The sequence below is a fragment of the Lepidochelys kempii genome, chromosome 18, assembly GCF_965140265.1.
Source record: "Lepidochelys kempii isolate rLepKem1 chromosome 18, rLepKem1.hap2, whole genome shotgun sequence".
Classification (NCBI taxonomy): domain Eukaryota; kingdom Metazoa; phylum Chordata; order Testudines; family Cheloniidae; genus Lepidochelys; species Lepidochelys kempii.
Window position 1 is genome coordinate 10545609 of NC_133273.1, and position 23297 is coordinate 10568905.

General features: G+C 48.4%; 2 protein-coding genes across 8 annotated transcripts in view; one reads left to right on the forward strand and one right to left on the reverse strand.

The window, feature by feature from the left end:
• Window positions 1-9527, reverse strand: part of LOC140900003 (trypsin-3-like) — a 32279-nt gene extending 22752 nt beyond the window's left edge. The window contains exon 1 of one of the 3 annotated variants that reach the window (XM_073316453.1): window positions 9289-9527. In XM_073316453.1, coding sequence (XP_073172554.1) covers window positions 9289-9346 — 58 coding nt within the window. In that variant the 5' untranslated portion in view covers window positions 9347-9527. Of the gene's footprint in view, window positions 1-9180; window positions 9263-9288 lie in introns of those variants that run through there. The other 2 variants (XM_073316452.1, XM_073316451.1) reach the window with 2 other exon arrangements.
• On the forward strand, window positions 5981-23297 carry CDA (cytidine deaminase). 5 transcript variants are annotated; one of them, XM_073316458.1, is made up of 5 exons: window positions 5981-6108; window positions 11504-11741; window positions 16664-16775; window positions 19523-19580; window positions 21868-23297. In XM_073316458.1, the coding sequence occupies exons 2-5, from the start codon at window positions 11546-11548 to the stop codon at window positions 21979-21981; spliced, it is 480 nt and encodes a 159-aa protein (XP_073172559.1). In that variant the 5' UTR covers window positions 5981-6108; window positions 11504-11545; the 3' UTR covers window positions 21982-23297. The 5 variants fall into 5 exon arrangements, with proteins under 5 accessions (XP_073172559.1, XP_073172560.1, XP_073172556.1 ...); XM_073316457.1 differs by lacking the exon at window positions 5981-6108 and adding an exon at window positions 10637-11111; XM_073316456.1 differs by lacking the exon at window positions 5981-6108 and adding an exon at window positions 10639-10936.

Consider the following 23297-nt stretch of genomic DNA (forward strand, 5'->3'; position numbering starts at 1 on the left):
GCATAATTAAAGAACAAGGAGAGCAATTTGCTTCCCATGCCCCTGTGCACCCCTCCCGAGCAGGGTCCTGCTGCAAATCAGAATCGTTTGCTCCCACTGTCACTTCCATTTGATCCCGGATGTCCTCATGTATCCTGGTCTGCCTGTCACCCGCAGGGGCTCTCTGATGCCTGCCCCACCGCCCTGTACTGGGTCAGTCCTTAGCATGCAGCTCCCACCTCCCTCGGCTGCCTGATTTTAGTCATTACATATGATGCTTGACTCTGAGATTAAGGAAACAATCCCCCTGCAACTTTCCTCCTCCTCCTCCTCTGCAATTTGTGTGTCCCGCCCTTTGGAGGCTTCTGTGGCACATTTTAACAAAAAAGCATCCAACATTCGGACCGCAGACAGTTAACAAAAAATCTAGACATGGCTTAGCCACATGCCAGACTGAAACTCCCTAGCATGGCTTTCATCTGTAGATCAAAAATCATGGAATCCAAAATACAGTCCCTTAAAAGTTACTCCAGTGCACCATCTAGTGGTTCACTGGGGCTCCCACAGATTCATACCTCATGTATTCCTCTGAATCAGTGTTTCACAACCTTTTTGATACCAGGGACCGGCTTGCTGCCTTCCTAAACTGTGTCAGGGAGATCTCAGGGACTGGCGCCGATCCACAGACCGGTTGTTGAGAAACACTGCTCTAGGCAATAATACGGTGCAGTAGATCCAAAGAACTTAGTGCACTTTCCCAGCCTCACAACACACCTTTTGTGAAGTAGGTAAGTTATTATTATTTATTATTTACTTATTTTTTGTATTGGGATAGCCTCTAGGAGCACCCCACTCCTGGATCAGTGCTAGGCACTGTGAAAACACAGAACAAAAGACAGACCCTGCCCCAAGGAGCTTACAATTTTTAACTTTCATACAATTTTTAACTTTAATGCAATTTTGTCTTATTAACTTCATTTCACAGATGGATGAGAAGCGAGGTTGAGAAACTTGCCCAGGATCTCCCCGTGAGTCACTGGCAGAGCCAGGAATAGAATCCGGAAGCCTTGTCTCCCAGAGCTGTGCCCTGACCACTAGACAACGCTGCCGTCTGCATTAACTGGAATTAATTCATTTAGCCATTTGTATTAACTGGAAATCTTTGGGTATGGTGGCATTCTAGCTTTCAGTATCTTGTGATCAGTGTATTTACATCTGAAAAATTACAAGAAAGCAGAGATATACGTTTTCTAACACAGGTGACCTAAATAGAATATGAAAGTCTAATTACCACGCACCTTTTTTACATTAAATCTATGTGCATTTTAAATTGATGACGACAGATACTCAGCTCAAAGTAGTTTCCAAAGAGAAAGGGGCTTGTTCTAATTCTGCATGGTATTTTATAGCCCCATGTAGATCCATTAAATATTTTCTACTTATGCAAGATCTCCAGGATGATATTACCCTAACACATCATCTGTGAGTTCTTACAGATGCTAAGGACCAGACCCTCAGCTGCTGTAAATATGCATAGGCAATTGATTTACACCTCCTGAGGATCTAGTTGTGTGAGTATGAATTATCTGCAGATGTCATTCTTAATAAATAATCTGTGCAATTCATTCTGTGATTTTCAGGCTGGGCAGAATTTTGTGATAGTAGATGTTGAGTCTCTGAGTGCATTCCAGACAGGACCTGGCTCTTGAATGTTTAACTGATTCGCAGTTTTGACCCTTGGAATGGGACCTGGATTATTGCACCATAAATTGAGCCAGATTAAAGGCTGGTGGGTGTGTAACCTCTAGGTTAGGTGACTCTAGGCTCCAGTTTTGTAAACTACCTTTAAAAAATTCCCCTTTCCTTTTTTTTTTTTTTTTTTTTAGCTTGCTGCACAAGAACACAGACAGGATCCTTCCTAGGAGTTTAGAATGCGACATCGCTTCACTGTGGTCCCGCACTCGCAATGCCACGCGTCGCCTGGGGAAGCGCATCGGCTGCCGCTGGGAGTGGTGCAAGGAGCGCCAGGAGCTGGGAGTCCTGGTGCCACAGATCAGGTCCAACGACAACACCATCGTCACCCCACGTGCCAGGGGCATGCTGGAGAGGACCCTGAAAGCAGCCATCCAGTCACTGTACATGGAAACCCTGAAGCGTAAACCGGGCCAGGGTAAAGCCTTCAAACTGACCAGCAAGTGGGACGCCAGCAACCACTTGCCTCCCAGGGGTGGCTTCACCCGTTTCGCCATCTGGCGGTTCATCCACTGTGCCCGGCTCAACTGCGTCCGGCTCAATGGAGCCGTCCGCCACGGGAACTGAGACACGCGTTGCAGGAAGTGCGGCTACTCCAACGAGACCCTGCCCCACGTCCTGTGGAGCTGCAAGCCCCACTCCAGAGCCTGGGAGCTGTGCCACAAAGCCATCCAGAACTGCCTGGTGAAAGCCATCGCACTGCACCTGGGGGAGGTCGCTGTGAACTGCGCCATCCCCGGTACTGACAGCCAGTTGCGACCTGATGTGGTAGTCACCGACGAGGCCCAGAAAAAGATCATCCTCGTCGACGTCACAGTCTCCTTTGAGAACAGGACCCCGGCCTTCCACGAAGCCCGAGCTCGTAAGCTGGAAAAATACGCCCCCCCTGGCCGACATCCCGAGAGCGAAGGGCTACGAGGTGCAGATGGACGCCTTGATCGTCGGAGCCCTGGGCGCTTGGGACCCCTGCAACGAGCGTGTGCTGTGGACCTGTGGGATCGGTTGACGCTACACACGGCTCATGCGGCACCTCATGGTCTTGGACACCATCCAATGGTCCAGGGACATCTACATCGAACACATCACCGGCCACCGACAGCACCAGGAGGTGTGAGCCGGTATGACATCATGCATCAACTACAAGAAAGGGACTGAGAGACTTTTCCCATTGGACCATATGAACTGGAACCATAAACTCACTGAACATTAAATCTCACCAAATGAGGGTAAATCCATCCTCATCATCGTATCCACTCATTATACTCTACACCTGAACATAGCCATTATTGGGACAACATACCCCCATATCTCAGTGTCTGTACTTTGACCCGTTAACATTTTACCTCAAATCAGGGATATTGCAGATTATGTATTCCTTATGCCACCCGATCCTAAACCAAACTTCGCACCCCTTGATAATCTGTACCTTATTCCCTGATAACCAGAAACTTCTATGCTTAAATTCTGTACCTTTTTCTTTTTATTTTAACATCATCTTAATAAAATTATTAAATCTGCTGCAGAGATGTACAGCGGCAACATTCAGCCCACCAAGGCATGGAACAGAATGGGAGTATATCAGGAAGGTCGGGGGTGTCAATGTTCTCCTATAATCTCTCCTGACATGACTGAAATGGGGAAGAGAAGGTTTTAACCGTTCTCTTCCTCGGCTAATTCCAGCTCTCACGGGCTAAGAAAGTTGGTGTTAAAACGTGACTTGAATTTCAGCAGGACATTAGCTTTTAAAAAGGGGCTTCAGCCGTGGGAAGTGCTGAGCAGCATCCACTGCCTTGGGCAGGAGTGCTCAGGATGTCACAGGACAAGCTCTGCACTTCGCAGTATCAGGCCAGAAACACAACATGGGACTGTATCCCTGAAAGGAGATCTGACCATGCCTCTTGGTGACCCTAGGTCACAGGGTCCTGGTCAGGAGCGGCAGCAGCTCCCTAAAAGTGGGTGGGGGCCACTGGCCCCGCCGCTTCCCCAGGCCCCGCCCCCTTCTGCCTCTTCCCCTGAGGCCCCACTCCTACACCGCTGCTTCCCCCCCAAGACTCTGTTCGCTCCTCTCTGCCTCCTCCCTCCTGTCGCTCGCCTTTTCAGCTGGTGAAAAGTGGGAGAGCTTGGCACCCTGGCCCTCCCTCTTCCAGCACCCCTGGTCCTGGTTCTTCCTTCTCGTGTTTCTCCCGCCCTCTCTCACACACATGCAGAAAGGATCCTGTGGAGCAGGGTATAGTGTGATCCTGGTAGCTCGAAGCAGAACGTCCCAACCTGAGACAAGACACAGTTCGTTGTCATGCAGCAGCAGCTGTGCATGCCCCCCCCCCCCCCCGGGCACTAGGAAGGACAGCAGGATCCACTCCTGTATGAGTAAGAGCATCTTGACACATGTTTTCCTCAGACCATGATTTGTAGTCCTCTTTGGACCATGCCATTCCTCACTGGGAGACCGAATGTGAAGAAAAGTCCCACCGGCAATAGGAACACTGGATAGATTTGGCCTAACAGATCCAGCCAGTGACCCACCTAGTCCAGTATCTACCCCTTGGCAGTGACCAATCCCGAAATGCTCCAGAAGGAGGTGAACTGGAAACTTTCCTACAATGCAGTTAGCCCACGGGACCCTTCTGCCCAGCCCCTGAGCTCCTGGCTGGGGAGGCTAGCCCCCGGCCCCCGGCCCCCGCCCCCCGCTTTTCTCCGGCCGAACCCAGTCTCTGTGCCCCGCGGTGCGTGGCTGGCTCCGGCCAGGCGGCACAGCTGCAGTGTCTCCAGCCACCGGTGCTCCAGGCAGCGCGGTAAGGGGGCAGGGAGCGGGGGAGGGGGTTTGGATAGAGGGCAGGGGAGTACGGGGGGTGGTCAGGGGCTGGGGCTGTGGATAGCGGTTGGGACGGTCAGAGGGCGGAGAACAGGGGGGTTGAATGGGGGCAGGGGTTCCGGGGGCGGTTAGGGAGAAAGGGTGGTTGGATGGGGTAGGGGTCCGGGGGGGCATTCAGGAAGGAGGTGGGGTTGGATGGGCTGGCAGGGGGCGGGGGGCAGGGGGTCCAGGGGCGGTCAGGGGACGAGAGCAGGAGGGGTGGATGGGGCAGGAGTCCCTGGTGGGGGGCCCATCAGGGAACAGAGGGGTTGGATGGGACAGGGGTCCCAGGGGGACTGTCGGGGGGGTTGGATAGGGGGTGGGGGCCGGGGCATGCCTGGCTGTTTGGGGAGGCACAGCCTCCCCTAACCGGCCCTCCACACAATTTCTGAAACCCGATGTGGCCCTCAGGCCAAAAAGTTTGCCCACCCGAGTTAGCCAGTGGTACAATGCTGTGGTTAGAGGGGGAAACGCCTTTCCTGACCCTCAGGTAATCAGCAGAAGCCTTGAAACATGAGATCTGATTCCGTGAGACAGGAATATCTCACTGTCCATAAAAGCAAATGTTATCAATGGCTGTGAAATTATCCAGCCACAGCGTTTGACTTGCTGTGGCATGGAACAGGGTCTATAACTGGCAGTGGGTGACGACAAGTTTCTCCAGCTGTGGGCAATAGCTGGTTAACTGAATGCTCCCAGGAGATGTGTGTCAGCCAAGGCAGGTTGGACACAGCTTCCCGCAGCGTGTGGCAAACCAGTCAGATAGCAGTGTGATGATGGGTGTGCACATCACCCAGGCTCTAAAAGGGTTAATGTGGGAAGCCAGCTGACATACTGGGAGAGGCAGGCTTAACTGAGAGTGAAATTCAGCAGAGAAGGGGCTGGCAGAGGACTATAAACTGAGGAAGTTGACAGCAGAAGAGGGCTGCAGGCAAGGAGAGAGTCTGCAGTCACTCTCCAGGATGAGAGAAAGTCAATAGACCAGCTGGGATCCCAGCCGGAGTAGAGAAGGCTGGCAAGCAACCAAGGGAGACCTAGGGCAGTCACTGGGAGTGAAGCGAGCTGCAGGGGCAAGCCCTGATAAACAGACACAATCCGGACTTCCAGGAGAAAGCCCTGGGCGGTGTTCAGTGGAGGAACAGCAAAAGGGATTCAAGAGGCATGAAAGGCCAAGCTCAAGGAGGGCAGAAGTTGGCCTGGGTTTATTAGGAAATTCCAGGGGAAGTCCTGGAGGGGCTTTTTCACGGAGGGAGGAGGAACTTACTCTGCTCTCATCTGACACACCTGTTCATTTTACCTGTCACTTGGGTTACCCATAATGCTCTTGATCCTGTTGGTTAATTATTACAGGCACTGAGCCCTCAGCTCAGCCCCCTTATCTGAGCCTGCGTCAGAGTCCGAGCAGTGACTTTCCCATAGTGAAGGACCCTGGTGTTGCACGCAGGGCTCCACGGCCACGGAAGAGCATGTGGCAAGGGAGTAAACCCCTGGCATGAGCAGATCTGAAAGAATGCCTAAGGGATCAGGTGAGAGTGAATTTCTATCAGGGTCGGTCCTGCCGGCTGCAGGAGGGAGCCCCTAGTATCCTAGAGACAAGGTGGGGGAGGTAATATCTTCCATTGGACCAGCTTCTGTTGGCGAGAGACAAGCATTTGAGCTTACAATGTGCATACCCATGTGCACACACCCTTGCGTACAGAGGCTGGTGTTCAGTTGGATTCACTTGCCTGTCCTCCCCAGGCACGGCTCTGACATGTATGTGCCAGGCACCAGTGGAAACAGAGAGTGCCCCCTGGCCATCTTTCACACCCATGCCGCACCTCTGAGGTACCTGCTTGTCTATTTCTATGTGCTCTCCAGGTACCATGATCCTGAGCCCTGGGCTTCCTAAGTAGCTGCATTTTAAACTGAAAGTGAAGTCTTCATTACAAAGCAGCCCCCCACCATAGGCTGCAGCCAAGATCGGAGCCCTCTTGTGCACAAACACCCAGCAAGGGATTAGAGCTGGTTGGGGAAAAAATTCTGCAGAGAATTTCAATTAAAACAGAAAAAAAATTGCTTTCATCAAAGCTTTCAGTGGAAAATTTTGACTTTTAATAAAAAATAAAACAATCAGACGTTGTTCAGTGTTTGGCCAGGAAATTTTCAATTGTCTGATGAAAAATTTTAAAAAAAATTCTAGGAAAACTGATACTTAGAGTGTAAATTTCTTTTAATCTAAAACTGTAACTCTATCTCCGAAGAGGCAATGTTCTCCCATGGGTACCGCACAACGGTGGGAGCCAGGCTGCTAATCTTGGTGCTGTCTCCGCCTTGCTGCACGACCTTGAATAAGTCACATCCACACTCTGTTCCATGGTTTTCCCCTCCCACCCCCACCTTTTCTCTCTCTTGTCTATTTAAATGGTACAGTTCTAAGGGCAGAGAGTGTTTTCTTCTAGGGCTGGTCGAACATTTTCCATCGAACCCCTTTTCAGTGGAAAATTGGGTTGGGGGTTTGGGCAGCGCCTAGCACCAAGAGGGCTCTGATCCCAGCTGCAGCTGGTAGGCAGCACGGCAATACAACAGATCATAATAACAGCAATAACTGGTTAAAGCTGCATTTTGGAGCTAACTTGCCTTTCCTGGGTTGAGCCTGGGCAAAATGCTATCATTAAAAGTAACCATCCAGCTAAATGCCAAGCAGGAGCAGAATGACTGCCTGCTTTCTACGGAACCTTTCAGAGATAACGAGTGCATTTATCATCATGAATCAGAAGTCTCCATGCTTTAATGGGGGGTGGGGGAGGAGAGTAATTTTTAATGGAATAAACAGCAGCTGAAATAGTATGATCAGTACAGTAGCCCTTGTATTAGTTATTTAGATATTCAACTTTGCCTGTAAATCACCGAGGTGGCCTTATTGAGGGACAGTCTAATGAGGGAGAGTTGTTTCCTCATACACAGGGTAAGCTGGCAGAATGAGTCAGCAGGAAAACAGCTGCAGTCAGCAAGGTGTCTTCCTCCGGGGTTAGTGTTTATAACCACAAAGTACACAGAAAATTCCCCAGCCTGAGGTTCAACCCAGTCCTATGACCCGACCTTCCCACACTGCCTCCCAAACAGTCAAATTATTCCCCTTCCCCTCACCCTCTATGCACCTTGTCTAGCCACTTATATCAGAGTAGCGAGCACAATGGGATGTCAAATGCCGCCATGCTTGTTCGTAGGGGCCCAGGTAGAGCCCCTGCCCGGCCCCGAGGAATTCATTGAATTGTCAGGGTTATTCATTCGAGGGAGAAGAACCCAAGGTCAGGTCTGTTGCAAAATCTGGTCTGTGGGAGGGAGTCCTTTAAGGTCACAGAAATATTTAACCATAGCATCTTTCAGGGCATGCCTGGCTGAGCACTGCAGTTTTACCAGAAAGCTACACCCATACACTCGCTGGTGGCTGCACCAACACTTACCGCCTAAAATACTTAATTAACTTTAGGAAGGACAATTATATATGCACCGATTCACATCCAAATCATTGTAATGTATATTTGTAGGCTTTTCTGGCAGATTCAATAACAAAAATAATGCTGATTTCCCCTTCAGTGCCCCCCCTCACACATCCAGGGCTTAATAATTCCTGGGGCTTGCTATGAAACGTGATATTTGTATATTTGTTAATATCAGAGCACACTTAGTAGCTACCTGGGAGTCTATGAAAAGTGATATTAACAAACATACCAGTATCACTTTTCACAGATAGCTAGTAAGTCTGCTGTGAAACGTGATATTTGCATGTTTGTTAATATCACTTTTCTCAGCAAGCCCCCAGGACCCATTGAGCCCTGGATGGGGGGGCTGAAGGGAGAGGCAGCAGGGGCCAGAGGCAATGGTGGGATGGATGCGGGGCCAGGGGAGGCAGTGGTGGCCCAGGACAATGGCGGGGATGGATGCAAGGCCAAGATGGCAGCAGGGTTCTGGTGGGGAGGGTGTGTTGGATATAGCTGACAGTTGCTGTGGGAGGCAGCGGGGGCCTGGATGGACACAGGGGCAATGGGGATGGGTGATGAGCCCCACTGTTGCATGGCCAGAGCCAGGTGTCTGCTGCCCTGTGGCCAGGGCTGGGGCTCAGTGCCCGCAGCCAGAACCCGGAGCTGGATGCTGGAGCCCAGGAGTGCGTGGCTGGAGTCAGGAGCCAGCGCTCGCCACTGCTGTGTGGCTGGAGTCGGCACTCGCTGCTGCGTGGCCAGGGGTTGGCATCCAGGGTCAGCTCCTGCCATCGCGTGGCAAGAGCCCTGGAACAGAGCAGTCGGTCGGTGCCTGCCACTGCATGGCCGGAACTGGGGACCAGAGGCCGACTAAGCTCTGTGGCCGGAGCCGGGGATCAGCACCTGCTGCCCCGTGGCCAGAGCCAGGGATTGGCACCCAAAGCCTTGTGGTGGGAGCCTGCAGCCGGGGCTGGCGTCGGCGTCTGTGGCCAATGCCTGCCACTGCGCAGCAGGAGCCCGGGACTGGAGCCAGGAGCCAGCTCCTGCTGCCACGCAGCCAGAACCAGGGGCTGGAGTCTGAAGCCCTGCAGCTGGAGGCCAGGGCCGCGTGGCCAGAGCCGGGGGGGGGGTCAGTACCTGCTGCCCCGCGGCTGGAGCCTGGGGCTGCACAGCCAGGATCCTGAAGTCCCACCATTGCAGCCTGCTGCCCAAACCCCGTCCCCCCAGGGTGCGTCAAGAACTCACCTTGCTCCTGCAGCGTTGTGCCCCCCCTCTCTCCAGAGGCAGTGCAGGGGCGCCTCATCCAGGAGCAACAAGGAGGGAGGGGGAGGGGCCGATACTTTGTCCACGCTGGCCACACGTGAGACACGTTGGCCTAGAGTCACAGAGCTGCCGAGCACTCCTTGTGCTTTCAGTAGGAGTTGTGGGTGCTCGGGACGTGTAACTGGGCCCTACCGGCCAATTTTTGAGAGCTCGGTGCAGGTAGGGTGACCAGATGTTCCATTTTTAAAGGGATAGTCCTGGTTTTTGGGACTTTTTCTTATATAGGCACCTATTACCCCCCACCCCCTGTTCTTTCACAGTTGCAATCTGGTCACCCTAAGCAGGGGTACATGCTGGCTCCTGAGCACTCTTGAAAACCTTGCCTCAGTTTGGGTACCGAATTCTTGGCAAACGTGCCCTGTCTCTAGGCTTGGCAGAATTTGATTTTTATTTTTTTATCATTTTGATGGATAATATCGAGTATTTTTAAGCATTTTTTTTCCAATTTAAATTTTCACAGTTGTGGGAAATCATGGGGGGGGGAAGGGAAGGATGTGTCAGATAATAGGGGAGATCAGATATTAATTATTTAATGACCGTAGACCCCGAGATTCAAAAAGTTAAACCTTTATAACCGTTAGACACAATCAGACAATGTCACATGTCAAAATATACACATTAAATATGCTGAAATCAAACCCTAATGCGTTCTCAAGCAGCGTTTTTCTTACTTTGCCTATCTGTACATTTTAGAGGATTATTGCTGGAAATATTATTTCATTGGTTTGTGTTTTTATGGGGAAATTGACATTTACTGACAGATATTGATAAAAATGTAATCCTTCCAAGTCTTCGTAGGTGCTGGAACTAGGGGTGCTGCTGCACCCCCTGGCTTGAAGTGGTTTCCATTATATCCAGGGTTTACAGTTCGGTTCAATGGCTCTCAGCACCCCCACTATTAAAAACTGTTCCAGCCTCCCTGGCCTACCTATCTCTCACCTTCAGCTCGGGTTTGTCACTGAGTGTCTGTAGCCCTTTTTCAGAGAGGCAGCCGTGTTGGTCTGTATCAGCAAAAACAACGCAGAATCCTTGTGGCACCTTAGAGACTAACACATGTATTTGGGCGTAAGCTTTTCAAAGTGGATTATAGCCCACAAAAGTTTATGCCCAAATACATGTGTTAGTCTCTAAGGTGCCACAAGGACTCCGCGTTGTTGTTTCTGTAGTCCTGGCATTTCCTTGCAGGTTTTCCTCTGCGCCCCCTGAATTTCCTCCCAATGCCAATTCACCTCCTGGCAAAATGCCCCAGGCTGATGCACTGAAAGGAGGGGGGGACTGCAGAGCTGGGCATGAAGTGGGTGGCACTCTCTGACAGCTCTCCAGCGGTTGAAAGGCACTTTGAGAACCAGCTCGGACCTCAGAGGGTGGAAGCTGCTTTTGCTCATGCAGAGCCAATCAGAGCCAGGAGGCCAGGGCATTGCAGGCTTTAGCCAATCGTGTGGGAAGCCTGTCGCTGTGAGGATGAATGCAGAGCCCTCCAAGCTGGAGCTTGTTGCTTCTTTGTTGCTGCATTGTCATGGGACGGCTCCTTCCCTGAAAGCTCCTTTTCAAGCAGAGAGTCCTACCAAAGGTATATGCTCATCCTCAGCCCCAGCTTGCTCCCACAGAGGTACAGCAGCGGGGAGACAGACTGTCCGGGGTGGAGAAGGACAGCTCCATTGCAGAGAGAGGAGGGAGATCAGGTGCACTGATTTGCTCTGGACCCACCTCATGGAGACAGCACGCGCACCAGTGCAGAGATACTGGTGAGACCGTAGAGCACGCCTCACAAGCTGCCCATGACTCCACCCTGTCCTCCACACTCTGAGAGGGAGAGTGCAGCCAGGCCTGGGAACGCACCCTCGCACTTAGTGAGAGCTGAGCTGACCGTTAGACTCCTGAGCTAGAGGGATACGCAACACAGGAAAATCACAGAGCCACTGACAGAGGATGAGAGTGAGAGAGCAGAATTGCAACACACACACTCAGGAGGAAGACACATGCAAATCCTCCACTCACTGGCACTCAGAGACACATCCACCACATCCACACTATGAGTCAGTTTGTCACACACACACAGTTACACACATACTTTCTTCAGGAGTGGAGACTGGCACTTCCTCTTGCTCAAACCTGTTTTTCCCCTCACTGGCTGCAGTTGCAAAAAGGACAAGTCCTGCAGATACCTGTGAGCGTAACCATGGCCCAGGTGCAGTACGACTGTTCCAGGGGGAATCATCCGAACGTCTCCAATTCAACAGCCTCCCCCGTGGGACATGAGCAAATTCAACTCCTGTTGAACGTCTGCAAGGAAGCAAAGAAATCTGCTTACTGTCCATATAGTCACTTCCCAGTGGGAGCAGCGCTACTGACTTGCGATGGGAAGATCTTCTCTGGTAAGTAAGGACCGCGCTTCCCCATACGGTAACACCTCAGCTCCTGAAGAGCTGGGCCCGATGCTCTCCCAGAGATTCAGGTGTCTCTGAAGACGCAGAGGCAGAGGCAGTGGAGTCAGGGCTCCCTGAAAAGGCAGAGACTGTTTGATAGCAGCGTCTGGTTTGTGCCACGAGCAAAATGCTGTACAGCAAACTTGCCCTGTATTCTTCATGTGGTCCTCCTTTGCTTCCCCAAGATGTGGTGCTGGCCTTGTGCAGCTGTAAACTGGTTTGGATTTGGGCCGTCCTTTCCAAACTGGGTCACAGTTTATAATCCGTCTCTGGTTCTGCTTTCTGTCAATGGCCTGCCTTCCTCCTCCAGCCCTGGACTAGCAAGAGAAACTAAACCGGGAAGCCCCTTGCTTCCATCTTGTTTGTGCCCCTGCCGGGGCCCACAGGCTATGGAAATTACGGCATACTCACCAGCGTTGCCAGCCCTTGAGCTTCTCTTACAAGTCTCACGATGTTTCCAACAGCCCAGCTCCTCGAGACATGAGAGAACCTCAGCTTTCATTTTTGTAATAGTACATTTCTAGCCTTCACGGCTGCAGACAAAAGTTTTTGGAAAAAGTGACCCCCAAAGGTTCAAAAACACAGGAAGCAAAGAAAAAGACCCCACATCTACTACTGCTAGAATCTTATGATTTTCAAGCCAATCTGGGGGGCCTGACTCATTATTTTTGTCTGAGTTTCCTGGGACTTTCCCATCTGTCTATATCTGCCCATTTCTTGTCTTATGGAACGTAAGCTTTCAGGAAGGAACCATCTTTTCATTCTGTGTTTGAGCAGCACTTAGTGCGGTGGGGTCCTGGCCTATAACTGGGGCTCCTAACTGCTATTGCAATGCAAAGAATCATGAGTCTTGAAAGGCTGAGGCTGGCAATCCTGCATATGTCAGGGGTCAGAGCAGATCGCACTGACTGTGCCATTCTGCCCTGCCTGCCTGTGCCATATTGCTCTCCCTTGCTGAGCAACAAGAGGCTACTGTCTGATCTCCTGGACTGCATTCAAATCTTTGCTGCAAAACAAGTCAGGGCTGGGAGAGCCCACTGGAGTCACAGCTCCTCTGTGATGCTGGCTAAGCCTGGGCTAGGTTTCCTCTGTGCCTGGGCAAAGTTGAGACATCTGGGCAGGATGGGGATTTCCTCTTAGGATAGTGAACTATGAGGCATCTCTTTGTCATAGTGACAAAAGAGACAATGCTGTGGGGCTGGGAGACATGCCTGATCTTGCCTTGGATGGGGATGGCCCTTGGGGGTTCTTCCCAGGTCCCTGTGCAATCAGAAACTGGGGCCTGTTGAAGGAAAGGGTCAAAAAGAGATGGGTTTGGAGACTCCAGCACTATCACTTCACTTCCGGGAGAACGAAAAAGAGGGGAGCCAGGAGACTTCACCTCCCTTTCTGACAGGAGCCAGCAGGGCTCAGGGGCAGACCTACCTACTTTTCTGAAGGTTTCATGGTTAGAGCTAAGTGAATAATGAAAAATATGTGTAACACATACACCTTCTGGGTGTGGCGTTTGTCTCACTTCGTGGCACTGAGTCCACTCCGAGTGAGTTCAATGAGTCTGCTCTGCAGCCTTAGCTAAGAGTCAGGTGGCTTTTAGCTCATGCAGTAGAGGCTCATGAACTCAGCTCCAGAGGTCCCAGGTTCGATCCCGCTCATGAACTCAGCTCCAGAGGTCCCAGGTTCGATCCCGCTCATGAACTCAGCTCCAGAGGTCCCAGGTTCGATCCCCCCCGTCGACAACCGGGATCTGTTGGCAGTACAGGTGTATTTGCAAATAATTATCCAATGGGAAAAAGTCTGGATATTGTGTCTTCAGGATCCTTTTTCTTCCTTTCATCAGCAAACCTGCAGTGTGCCTTTACAGCTTACTTTTCAGAGGTGCTAAGCACCTGCGGGGCTCATTGATTTCAGCTGAAGTCGCAGGTGCTCAGCACTTATGCAAATCAAGGGCTCAAGATCGTGCAAACTTTTATGCACATACTGAACTTTACTTGCTTTCTTAAGATTAGGCATGTGCTTAAGTGCTTTGCTGTCTCAGGACCATTTAGTACTTAAAATAACAAACCCTGTATAAAATACCTTGCACCTGCATCCCCATAACAAAGCAGTCATCCAAGGAGGCAATTAAAGAACAGGTTTAATAATTTTATTGAGGTAATGTTGAAATAAGGAATGGTACAGAGTTCAAGCATAGAAGTTTCTGGTTGTCAGGGGATAAGGTACAGATTGTCAAGGGGTGCAAAATTCGATTTAGGAGCCGGTGGAGCAAGGATCACATAATAATCTGCAATCTCCCCGACTGGGGGAAAAGTTTAACCGGTCAGAGTACAGACATCGAGATATGGGGTAAGTTATCCACACAACAGCTATGTTCAGTATGCTGGGTATAGTGAGTGAATACGGGGGTGGGGATGGGTCTACCCTCATTTGGTGGGGTTTAATGTTCAGCGGGTTTACGGTTCCAGTTCATACGGTCTGATGGGGAAGGCCTCTCAGTCTCTTTACTAAAGAAAGGCAAAGGCTGAATGGCCAAAACTACTGAAATGCACTTTAACTTTGGGACTCTGGTGAGCTAATCCCATTGAATGCCATTGAACGGAGGATTCTGCTGATTGCATGAAGAGAGGGAGCTGCTATCACAATTCTGAGTGCTGTTAAAAGTGGTGCTGGTAATTCAGTGGGTGAATTCTTCTGTCCCTGTTGTGGTGGTAGCGGAATCCCAGTGCCGGAAGGGCTGTCTTCTGAAGGTCAGAATTCGCTGCAAGCTTAAAGAGCATGACTCCATTGACTTCAATGGAGTTGTGCCAGCTAACACCAATGCTGAATTTGGCCTATAGCCTTAAAAGGTCCTGTCATAAATATAAAGGGAAGGGTAAACACCTTTAAATCCCTCCTGGCCAGAGGAAAAACCCTTTCACCTGTAAAGGGTTAAGAAGCTAACATAACCTCGCTGGCATCTGACCAAAAGGACCAATGAGGAGACAAGATACTTTCAAAGCTGGGGGGAACAAAGGGCTCTCTCTGTCTGTGTTGTCTTTTGCCGGGACCAGAGCAGGAATGCAGGTCAGAACTCCTGTAAAGGGTTAATAAGCAATCTAGTTAGATATGCATTAGATTCTGTTTTGTTTAAATGGCTGATAAAATAAGTTGTGCTGAATGGAATGTATTTTCCTGTTTTTGTAACTTAAGGTTTTGCCTAGAGGGATTCTCTATGTTTTGAATCTGATTACCCTGTAAGGTATTTACCACCCTGATTTTACAGAGGTGATTCTTTTACTTTTTCTTTAATTAAAATTCTTCTTTTAAGAACCTGATTGCTTTTTCATTGTTCTTAAGATCCAAGGGTTTGGGTCTGTGTTCACCTATGCAAATTGGTGAGGATTTTTATCAAGCCTTCCCCAGGAAAGGGGGTGTAGGGTTTGGGGGGATTTTGGGGTGGGAAGACATTTCCAAGTGGGCTCTTTCCCTGTTATATTTATTAGACGCTTGGTGGTGGCAGCAATATGGTCCAGGGACAAAAGGTAAAATAGTTTGTACCTTGGGAAAGTTTTAACCTAAGCTGGTAAAAATAAGCTTAGGAGGTTTTTCATGCAGGGCCCCACATCTGTACCCTAGAGTTCAGAGTGGGGAAGGAAACTTGACAGGTCTCATGTCATTAATTATTATTTATTTTAAATATTGATTTATGTTATACTAGTGCAGGGCTGGGCAAACTTTTTGGCTAGAGGGCCACATCTAGGTATGGAAATCGTATGGTGGGCCATGAATGCTCACGAAATTGGGGGTTGAGATGCAGAAGGGGGAGAGGGCTCCGGCTGGGGCTGCGGGCTCTGGGATGGGGCCAGAAATTAGGAGTTCAGGCTGTGGGAGGGTGCTCCAGGCTGGGGCAGGAGTGCAGCTGGGGGGTGAGGGCTTTGGCTGAGGGTTTGGGCTCATGGGTGCAGGAGGGTGGGACTGAGGGGTTTGGAGGCCAGGAGGGGGATCAGGGATGGAGCAAGGGGTTGGGGCGCAGGAGGGGGTTGGAGTCAAGGCTCCGGGTGGCGCTTACCTCAAGCAGTTCCCGGGAGCAGCGGCATGTCCCCCATCCAGCTCCTATGCAGAGGCATGGCCAGGCGACTCTGTGCGCTGTCCTATCTGCAGGTGCCGCCCCTGCAGCTCCCATTGGCCCTGTTTGCTCGTCAATGGGAACTGCAGGGGCAGCGCCTGGGGCAGAGGCAGTGCGTGGAGCCCCCTGGCTGCCCATACGCATAGGAGCCGGAGTGGGGACGTGCCACTGCTTCTGGGAGCCATGCAGAGCAAGCCCCCGACCCCACTCCCCGGCAGGAGCTCGAGAGCCAGATTAAAACGTCTGAAGGCCGGATGTGGCCCCTGGGCTGTAGTTTGCCTACCCCTGTACTAGTGCATTTTAAGAGCTAATGTAAAAAGCTGCACAAAAGAAACCATTTGCAGTGTGCTACAAAAAGTATTCTTGGTCCTACAAAACTCAACAATTCGGCTGTGTATTTTTGAGGGCCATCTACTGGCACTGTATCCCTTAACTCTGTGTTTACATGTATTCAGATACACAGTGCTCTCATAGCTGGGCATAATTAGGTGGTTTAGCCCATAGGGGTCTGCCCGTTTTGCAGTGGGAGTAATTACATTCTGCCTCCCTAAATCCCATCTGCAATTTCAGCTGGGCACCATGCTCTCCACTTCCCCTCACACTGCTGTGTCATGCGGCTGTGCATATGCCACCCCAGTGCTGGGTGCAGTGATTCCTGTCCGTGACCTTGTAGAGCATTCCTGGATGAAGGGCACTGCATCGGTAGCCGAGATTGTATTTATTGTCAGACAAGTCTGAAAAGTAACAACGTGCTCTGTATTTCCTTTAGGCTGCAATGTAGAAAACGCCTGCTACCCCCTGGGGATATGTGCTGAACGCACCGCCATTCAGAAAGCCGTATCAGAAGGGTACGTGAATTTCAGAGCCATGGCCATTGCTAGGTAAGTCACAGCTCTGAATCATATCCCTTTGAATCATTTCAGAATGTGCTTGGACAGGAAACCTGCGCAACACTTTTCTTCCTCTAATTCTCTACTTCGTGCGCTCTAAACACACAGGCACGTACAGCTCTCGGTGGTGGCAAGAGGTAATTGCCATCCTTTCAAAATGAGCTTTCCCTTTTACCTAATTTTTGCAGCATCAACTTTGAAGACTGGGAGAAAAAAGTGATTAGAAAGTTTTGTTTTGCGAGATTATCATTAAACTACATTGCAACCGCTTTTAAGACTGAGGTCCGGGTCCTGCCAGCCCTTACTCATGCAAAGAGTCCTACAGAAGTGAGTAGGACCATTTGAGGGACCCTGATCCCGCAAACTGATCTGTGCAGGACCTCACAGGACTCAGCGGGGCACAGGGGTCCAGTTTGCACAATTCAGGCCCAAGTGAGCACCCAAGGGAGATGCAAAAATCAGCTGTGGGCCTTTAACTAAAGATTGAATGCAACCATCCCAGAAATCTAGTTGAGACTTTCAAATTGGTCACCTAAAACTGGAGGCTGCTATTTAGTTCGTCCTTACTGTGAGCTTATGTTCTATGATGTGTCTATCGGCTCCTAATTATTGGCTTGATACAGAGCAAGTGAGGAGTTGTTGAGAACATTTTGTCCTAATAGACTAAAAGCAGAAGAGATGTCAAATTATACTACTTGGGAACAATCCATGTCAGTAACCAGAGCCAAGGAATTAATTTTATTCAGAACAAAGGGGCCACATTCATGAAAAAGGATAATGAAGAGAGAGAAATTGTAGGTTTGAATTTTAACAATCACCCGACATCCTCTCTTTGTTTTAGTCTCTCCTTTCAAATGTTCATGAATATTTCTAGGGATAATGAGCAGGTTTCTATATTTATATTAACCTGGTGCTTGCTAAGGAGCAGATCCCTTGTCTACACACAATGATCATCAACACTAGAAATGAGTAAAAGCTATATGGTTATGTAGTTCATCCCGTGCAGAGTTGTTAGCTACGAGGTACTCCTGAGTGCTTTGTCCAGGCTTGTTTTTTAAATGCCTTCCAACACCTCCTTCAAGAGGGTATTTCACATCCTAACAGACTTTGTGATTAGAAAGCTGATCCTAATATTCATTTGAAATGCACCATTCTTTCACTTCACCCCGTTACTCCCAGTAGTATAATCTTATGTCCCCCCATCACCAAATGATTCTTATGCCTTCCTTGATCTTCACACCTTTCAGATACTTGGAGATAGATACACAGGTGTCAGAATCCTAGTAAAGTCCAGACTGATGGGCCAGTGTTTTCCCTATGGGGTTCTCCCAGTAAGAGATGAAAACGGAATAAATACCAGCACAGAATGGCCAATGTACGCAGAAGAGGATGAGATGCACATAAATAGCAACATCCCCTCTTTCCACGGAAACCTCTGGGGGTTTTGGGAAGACATGACAAGGTCATGGCCAGGGAGAAAGTTGCTGCCCATGTGGTATCAACCCTCCCACCCTCACCCCTCCAAACACACAAATCTGTGGGGATTTACTGCAGGTCCGGTTAGTAAAAGCCTGGAGTGGATTTTCCCAGCCTTGTAATGTTCCCTGCATCTGAACCCTGTGCAGTGTGGAGCCCAGCTCCATAGAACCTCCCTGTGTGCTGTTGTGTAGGGGACTGTATCCTGGAAAGCAGTGATTCTGAAAAGGAGTCATAGTGGACAAGCAACTCAACATGAGTCCCCAGTGTGATGCTGTGACAAAAAGGGCCAATACCATCCTCAGATGTATAACCCGGGGAGTACTGAGTGGGAGGAGAGAGGTGAATGTAACTGAACACGCCATTGGTGAGACCAATACTGGCATACACCATCCAGTTCTGGTGGCCACATTTTAAAAAAAATGTTGAAAAATTGGAGAGGGTGCAGAAGAGAGCCACAAAAATGATTTGAGGGCTGGAGAGAATGCCTTACAGAGTGAGCACATTTATTCTTAAGGTAAAAGCACCACAGAGAAACCATAATAAAAACAATAAAACACACACCAAATATAACAGGAGTCACTCATCAGTCTTCTGAGACCCTAGTAAGCCCAAGTATTTCCAACCCTTCCGCCTGGGTGGGGCCCCCTTTGGTCCTGTATATTTGCTGGATCAGTAGGCAAGCACTGTATCAGTTCAAGGGCATCCCTTTATACCAAAAAGTCCTTTCTTTGTATGCTAATCTTTGGAAAACCCAGTTTGAATCAGTATGTGCAAACCACTCCAGGGAGTGGTACCTCACTGATGTTAAAGAACTTCTAGAGAGGGACTTGCCTTAATCACCCCCCCACACACATCCCGTCACCAGCACGGTCTTTAGTTCCTGTAGGTGCTCTGATAGCCCTCCCCCATAGAGTATAACACAATCATACATAAACCATTCATAGATTTAATACAGTCTGGTCCGCAATGTGTGGGGCTGCATTATCTGTCACAGCTACTGCCCTGGGAGACGTTGGGCAAGTCACTTCACCTCTCTTTTCCTCAGTTTCCCCGTCTGTCACATAGGGACAATGATCTTGACCCTCCTTTGCAAAACACGTTGGGATTTATGGGTAGAAAGAGCAATCAAAGTGCTATTTACTAACTACTGTTTGTTATTATTTGATGCATTAACTACATTATTTATCTGATGCATTAACGGTAGACAGTTTTTCCGTCATGAGCTAGACTGACCTCTGCATTCTATTCTCCTTCGATAGCAACACTGAAGATGACTTTATTGTGCCCTGTGGGGCCTGCAGACAAGTAATGAGAGAGGTAAACAACTTTTGCTTTCTTTTTCAACAGCTGAAACTAAACTGCTTTAATTCCCACCCACCTGCCTGGGTGAGAACATTTGTTTCTTTCAGACCCCACAATGCTCACTCTGAAATGTCAGGGGACATAGCTCAAAAGTTTGCAGAGTAAGGAAACATTCTGAGATGTGCAAAATTGTGAGTGTCCCACTTCCTGCACCCCACAGCACCAAACTGGGAATGTAGAGAATGACAAAAGGAGAGGGAAGCTCTTGGGTCAGTAAACAAGGGCTTCCAAGTTTGGAAACAATATTAATCCCTTGAGTGCTGACCACAGTGTGTTTTCAAGGGCAGAAACAGAGGGAAAGTTCAGCTCTGGTGTAAGTAGGTGTGGCTTCAATGCAGCTTACACTAGAGCCAGATTTGACCCTACAGCTCACAACTGCATTATTCCAGGACCAAAGCATGAAAAGGGAGCCAAGCTGGAGTGCAAGGGCTCTGTTCAGGTAAAAATGCACGGAAACATGACAGAGATGAGGCAAGGAATCCTTGGCCCCAGCATATACTTTGGGGTTTTCTAGGCACTCAGCTTGTGGATACTGGGGGAAGTATCAGATAAGGACTGGTGCTCCCCTCAAGCACAGGGTCTGGGGCATTGCAGAAATCTATTAGCTATGTCACCAAAGCATCCATTCCCTCCACCCCCCTCTGGTTGAGGCCACGTGGACTGCAGAGATGCAGGAGGGGTTCAGAGTTCAGCCTGGGGGCTCCCTGTGTTACATAGTCTGCCAATGCAGAAAGGATGCAACATTTCCATTGCATTTGGGCCCTGCCTATCTGCAGAAGTCAGCTCGAGATTCAGCCTGCAGCATTTAGGGCCATTATTGTAGAATGCTATAGTATTTTGAAACACAGGGCTCTTAGGAGCTCCACAGAGTTCATTTTCTTCATGAAGCTGCTTTTAATGTTTTCAGCATGACTTCAATGGCTAATGTTTAACTGATGGCAGATTCCCTACATGGATAAGCAGCATTATTTCAAAGGTAAAGTTCCCTGAGGGCCTGATCCCGTGTACTTTATGCATCTGAAATTCTCTTTGGAGGTTTAAGCCAGTTTTGGCTCTCCAAGAAATGAAGTATCAGGCTCTAATCTAGCAACTGGTAGAGGCTTTAAAAGGTTGCTCAGAGTTTCATTAATGTGCTTATATTATAAAGGCCTCCAAACTTTGCACCAAGGAAGAGGTTGCTTTAAGAACTTGCCAAGAGCCTAAAGTGGGACAAGTGGTCAGATGTGACCTTCAGGCAGGGAGCTAGAAGGAGGGTTAAGGAGCTCTTGGTGTAAAACACGGCAGAAGGCTCAGGATAGGAACAGGGAGAGAAAGGGGTCTGAATAGGCAAAGTTAATGTTAGGAAAATACAAAAGCATTAAGCAAACAAACAAACCCCAACAAGAATAAACAAAAAGAAAAAAGGAAGATGGTGAAACAAACCAAACACAAGCCAAATAGCCAAGTGTTAACATGCCGAACAATGACAAAATCTAATGGGCAATGGGCCAGGTGCCGGCTGCAGTAAAAAAAAAGTTAACAGAATACTCATTTTGATGAAGTGAGCTGTAGCTCACGAAAGCTCATGCTCAAATAAATTGGTTAGTCTCTAAGGTGCCACAAGTACTCCTTTTCTTTTTACTTTAACTGTGTTCACCCCCCACTTTCTGCAAATATTCTAGCAAATGACTCTGTGCAAGACTAGCTACAGGAGTGTGACTCTTTTTATGACTGCATTTTTAGCTTCTGCTCCTGAAGTTCTGGGTGGGTAGATTCCTGAGCCTGTGCAAAGCGGACTCCCCGTAGGTGCAGGGATCAACCCATAAGGAATAATTTGCATGATCATGGCCTTCAAGAGTAAGCTCTTCATGGCAGTGACTTGTGTTATTGCATATCTGTAAAGTGCTGGGCATGCTTTGGCATTGATCCTGCATTTGGATCTACCTGGGCACAAGACACATTTGATCACAGGATCAGGGCCTGTGTGCACTATAAAAATAATATAATAAAAAGATCAGTAATTGCTTCACCCACCCGTGAAATGCAGCCACCTCTGGGTTGAAGTGCAGGACCATCATATGGGACAATGAAACATAAAAAGAATGGCCAGCCACTTTGACAGATACCACATTTTTTTAAAACACACATATTGTTTCTGCTTATGGTTTATTTAACTAGTTTTCACTATTGGGTAAATACCAATGAACAATTCACAGTTCTGCACAAGTGTGATTCACATACAGTTCTCTGACTCTTTTTCTAGTTCAGTAGAGACTGGGACATTTACATGACAAAGCCAGATGGGACCTATATAGTCAAGACTCTTCAAGAGCTCCTGCCCCTGTCATTTGGACCAGAAGATCTGAAGAAGTTCTGAAGAGATCTGCAATGGCAGTAAAGAACCTCTAGACAATCATATGCTTTCTGTCTGCAGGACAAAGATTTATTTCAGATACTTCCCAACTCTGCCTCTTAATGTTATTCAACTTCTTTAATCCTCAGAGAACTCCAGTGCAAATAATTTCCATTTGTACTAGGCCTGGGGAAGGGGTGGCAAGAACCAGATCTGCCTCACTGTGAATCAGCCAATCCCAAACGTTCACAAATTCGGTTTAGCAGACATGGCAGTATGATGTCATGGTTAGAGCAGGTTGGAAATTTGTCAACAAAACATTTTGCATGGGAAAACGCCCGTTGATCGAAACCATGTGAGCTAGTCACGTGACCACTCTGTTTCTCAGTTTCCTCACCTGGATAATGATGCATTAACCTTTTTTGCAAAGTGATTTGAGACACTTGGGTGAGAAATGCTTTTATAGTGCCAAATACTATTCATTAATGCAGTTACTCCAGATTTATACTGGTTTAACTGAGACTGGCCTAAGAGTCTCATATAAGGTCAGAATGTAAGTTCTAATACACTAGAGGGTCCACATTATTCTGAAGCATATTACTCAAATACAATGGGGCACCTTCTCCCCCACATCTTCCTACCTCAAGTTATATGCTGTACACTTCTTTACTAGTGATTAGAGAACAACCAAACTAAAGATTCATTGAGTTCTGGTTGGGATCCAGATCTCATTTTATGCAAACCTCTAAAGTTCCAATGGAGGAGAATTTAACACGGAGTTTTAATTCTGGCCCATCACTACTGTTGATCAAAATTGCACAGATCAATAAATCATACAAATCCAGGAATTCTGTAATGTAAACTAGTTATTTGTAAAGATAAGAAGAAAAACTAAATAAGAGAGAAGAGAAACTAAAGGTTTAATAAATTCAAAGTAGACTATCTTGTTCATATATGAAGCAGGTTATTAGTAAGCAACAGCCTATAGTAAACTGGGCAATTTAGATTACGCTGTTTATTGTAACTTAATTTTCAACACTTTGTGAACATCCTCCTCTTAGTTACCCTTAGTTTATTTTTCTTGATTTTGTTTGTGTGTGTGTGTGTGAGAGAATGGATGGGAAAGGGAACGTAGTGGTGAGAACCAGACAATACCCTAGAAGTTCTGTCTCAAGAGTAATATGATGTTATGACTGTGCTACGTTAGGCACAATGAAATGATCTGAAGTGAACAAAAATGGGTTAATTTTTCTAATCATGAAGCACTGTTGGTTATTTATATGTTACTGTAAATGTCCAAACAGAATAAATGTGGTCACTAATTCCACTACTCCATCAAA

Coding starts and splice junctions, on each gene's coding strand:
- CDA (XM_073316455.1), top strand. CDS start 11,399: ATGAGTCAGTTTGTCACACACACACAGTTACACACATACTTTCTTCAG. Junction 11,742..16,663: donor CGATGGGAAGATCTTCTCTG/GTAAGTAAGGAC, acceptor TATTTCCTTTAG/GCTGCAATGTAGAAAACGCC. Junction 16,776..19,522: donor AGAGCCATGGCCATTGCTAG/GTAAGTCACAGC, acceptor CTCCTTCGATAG/CAACACTGAAGATGACTTTA.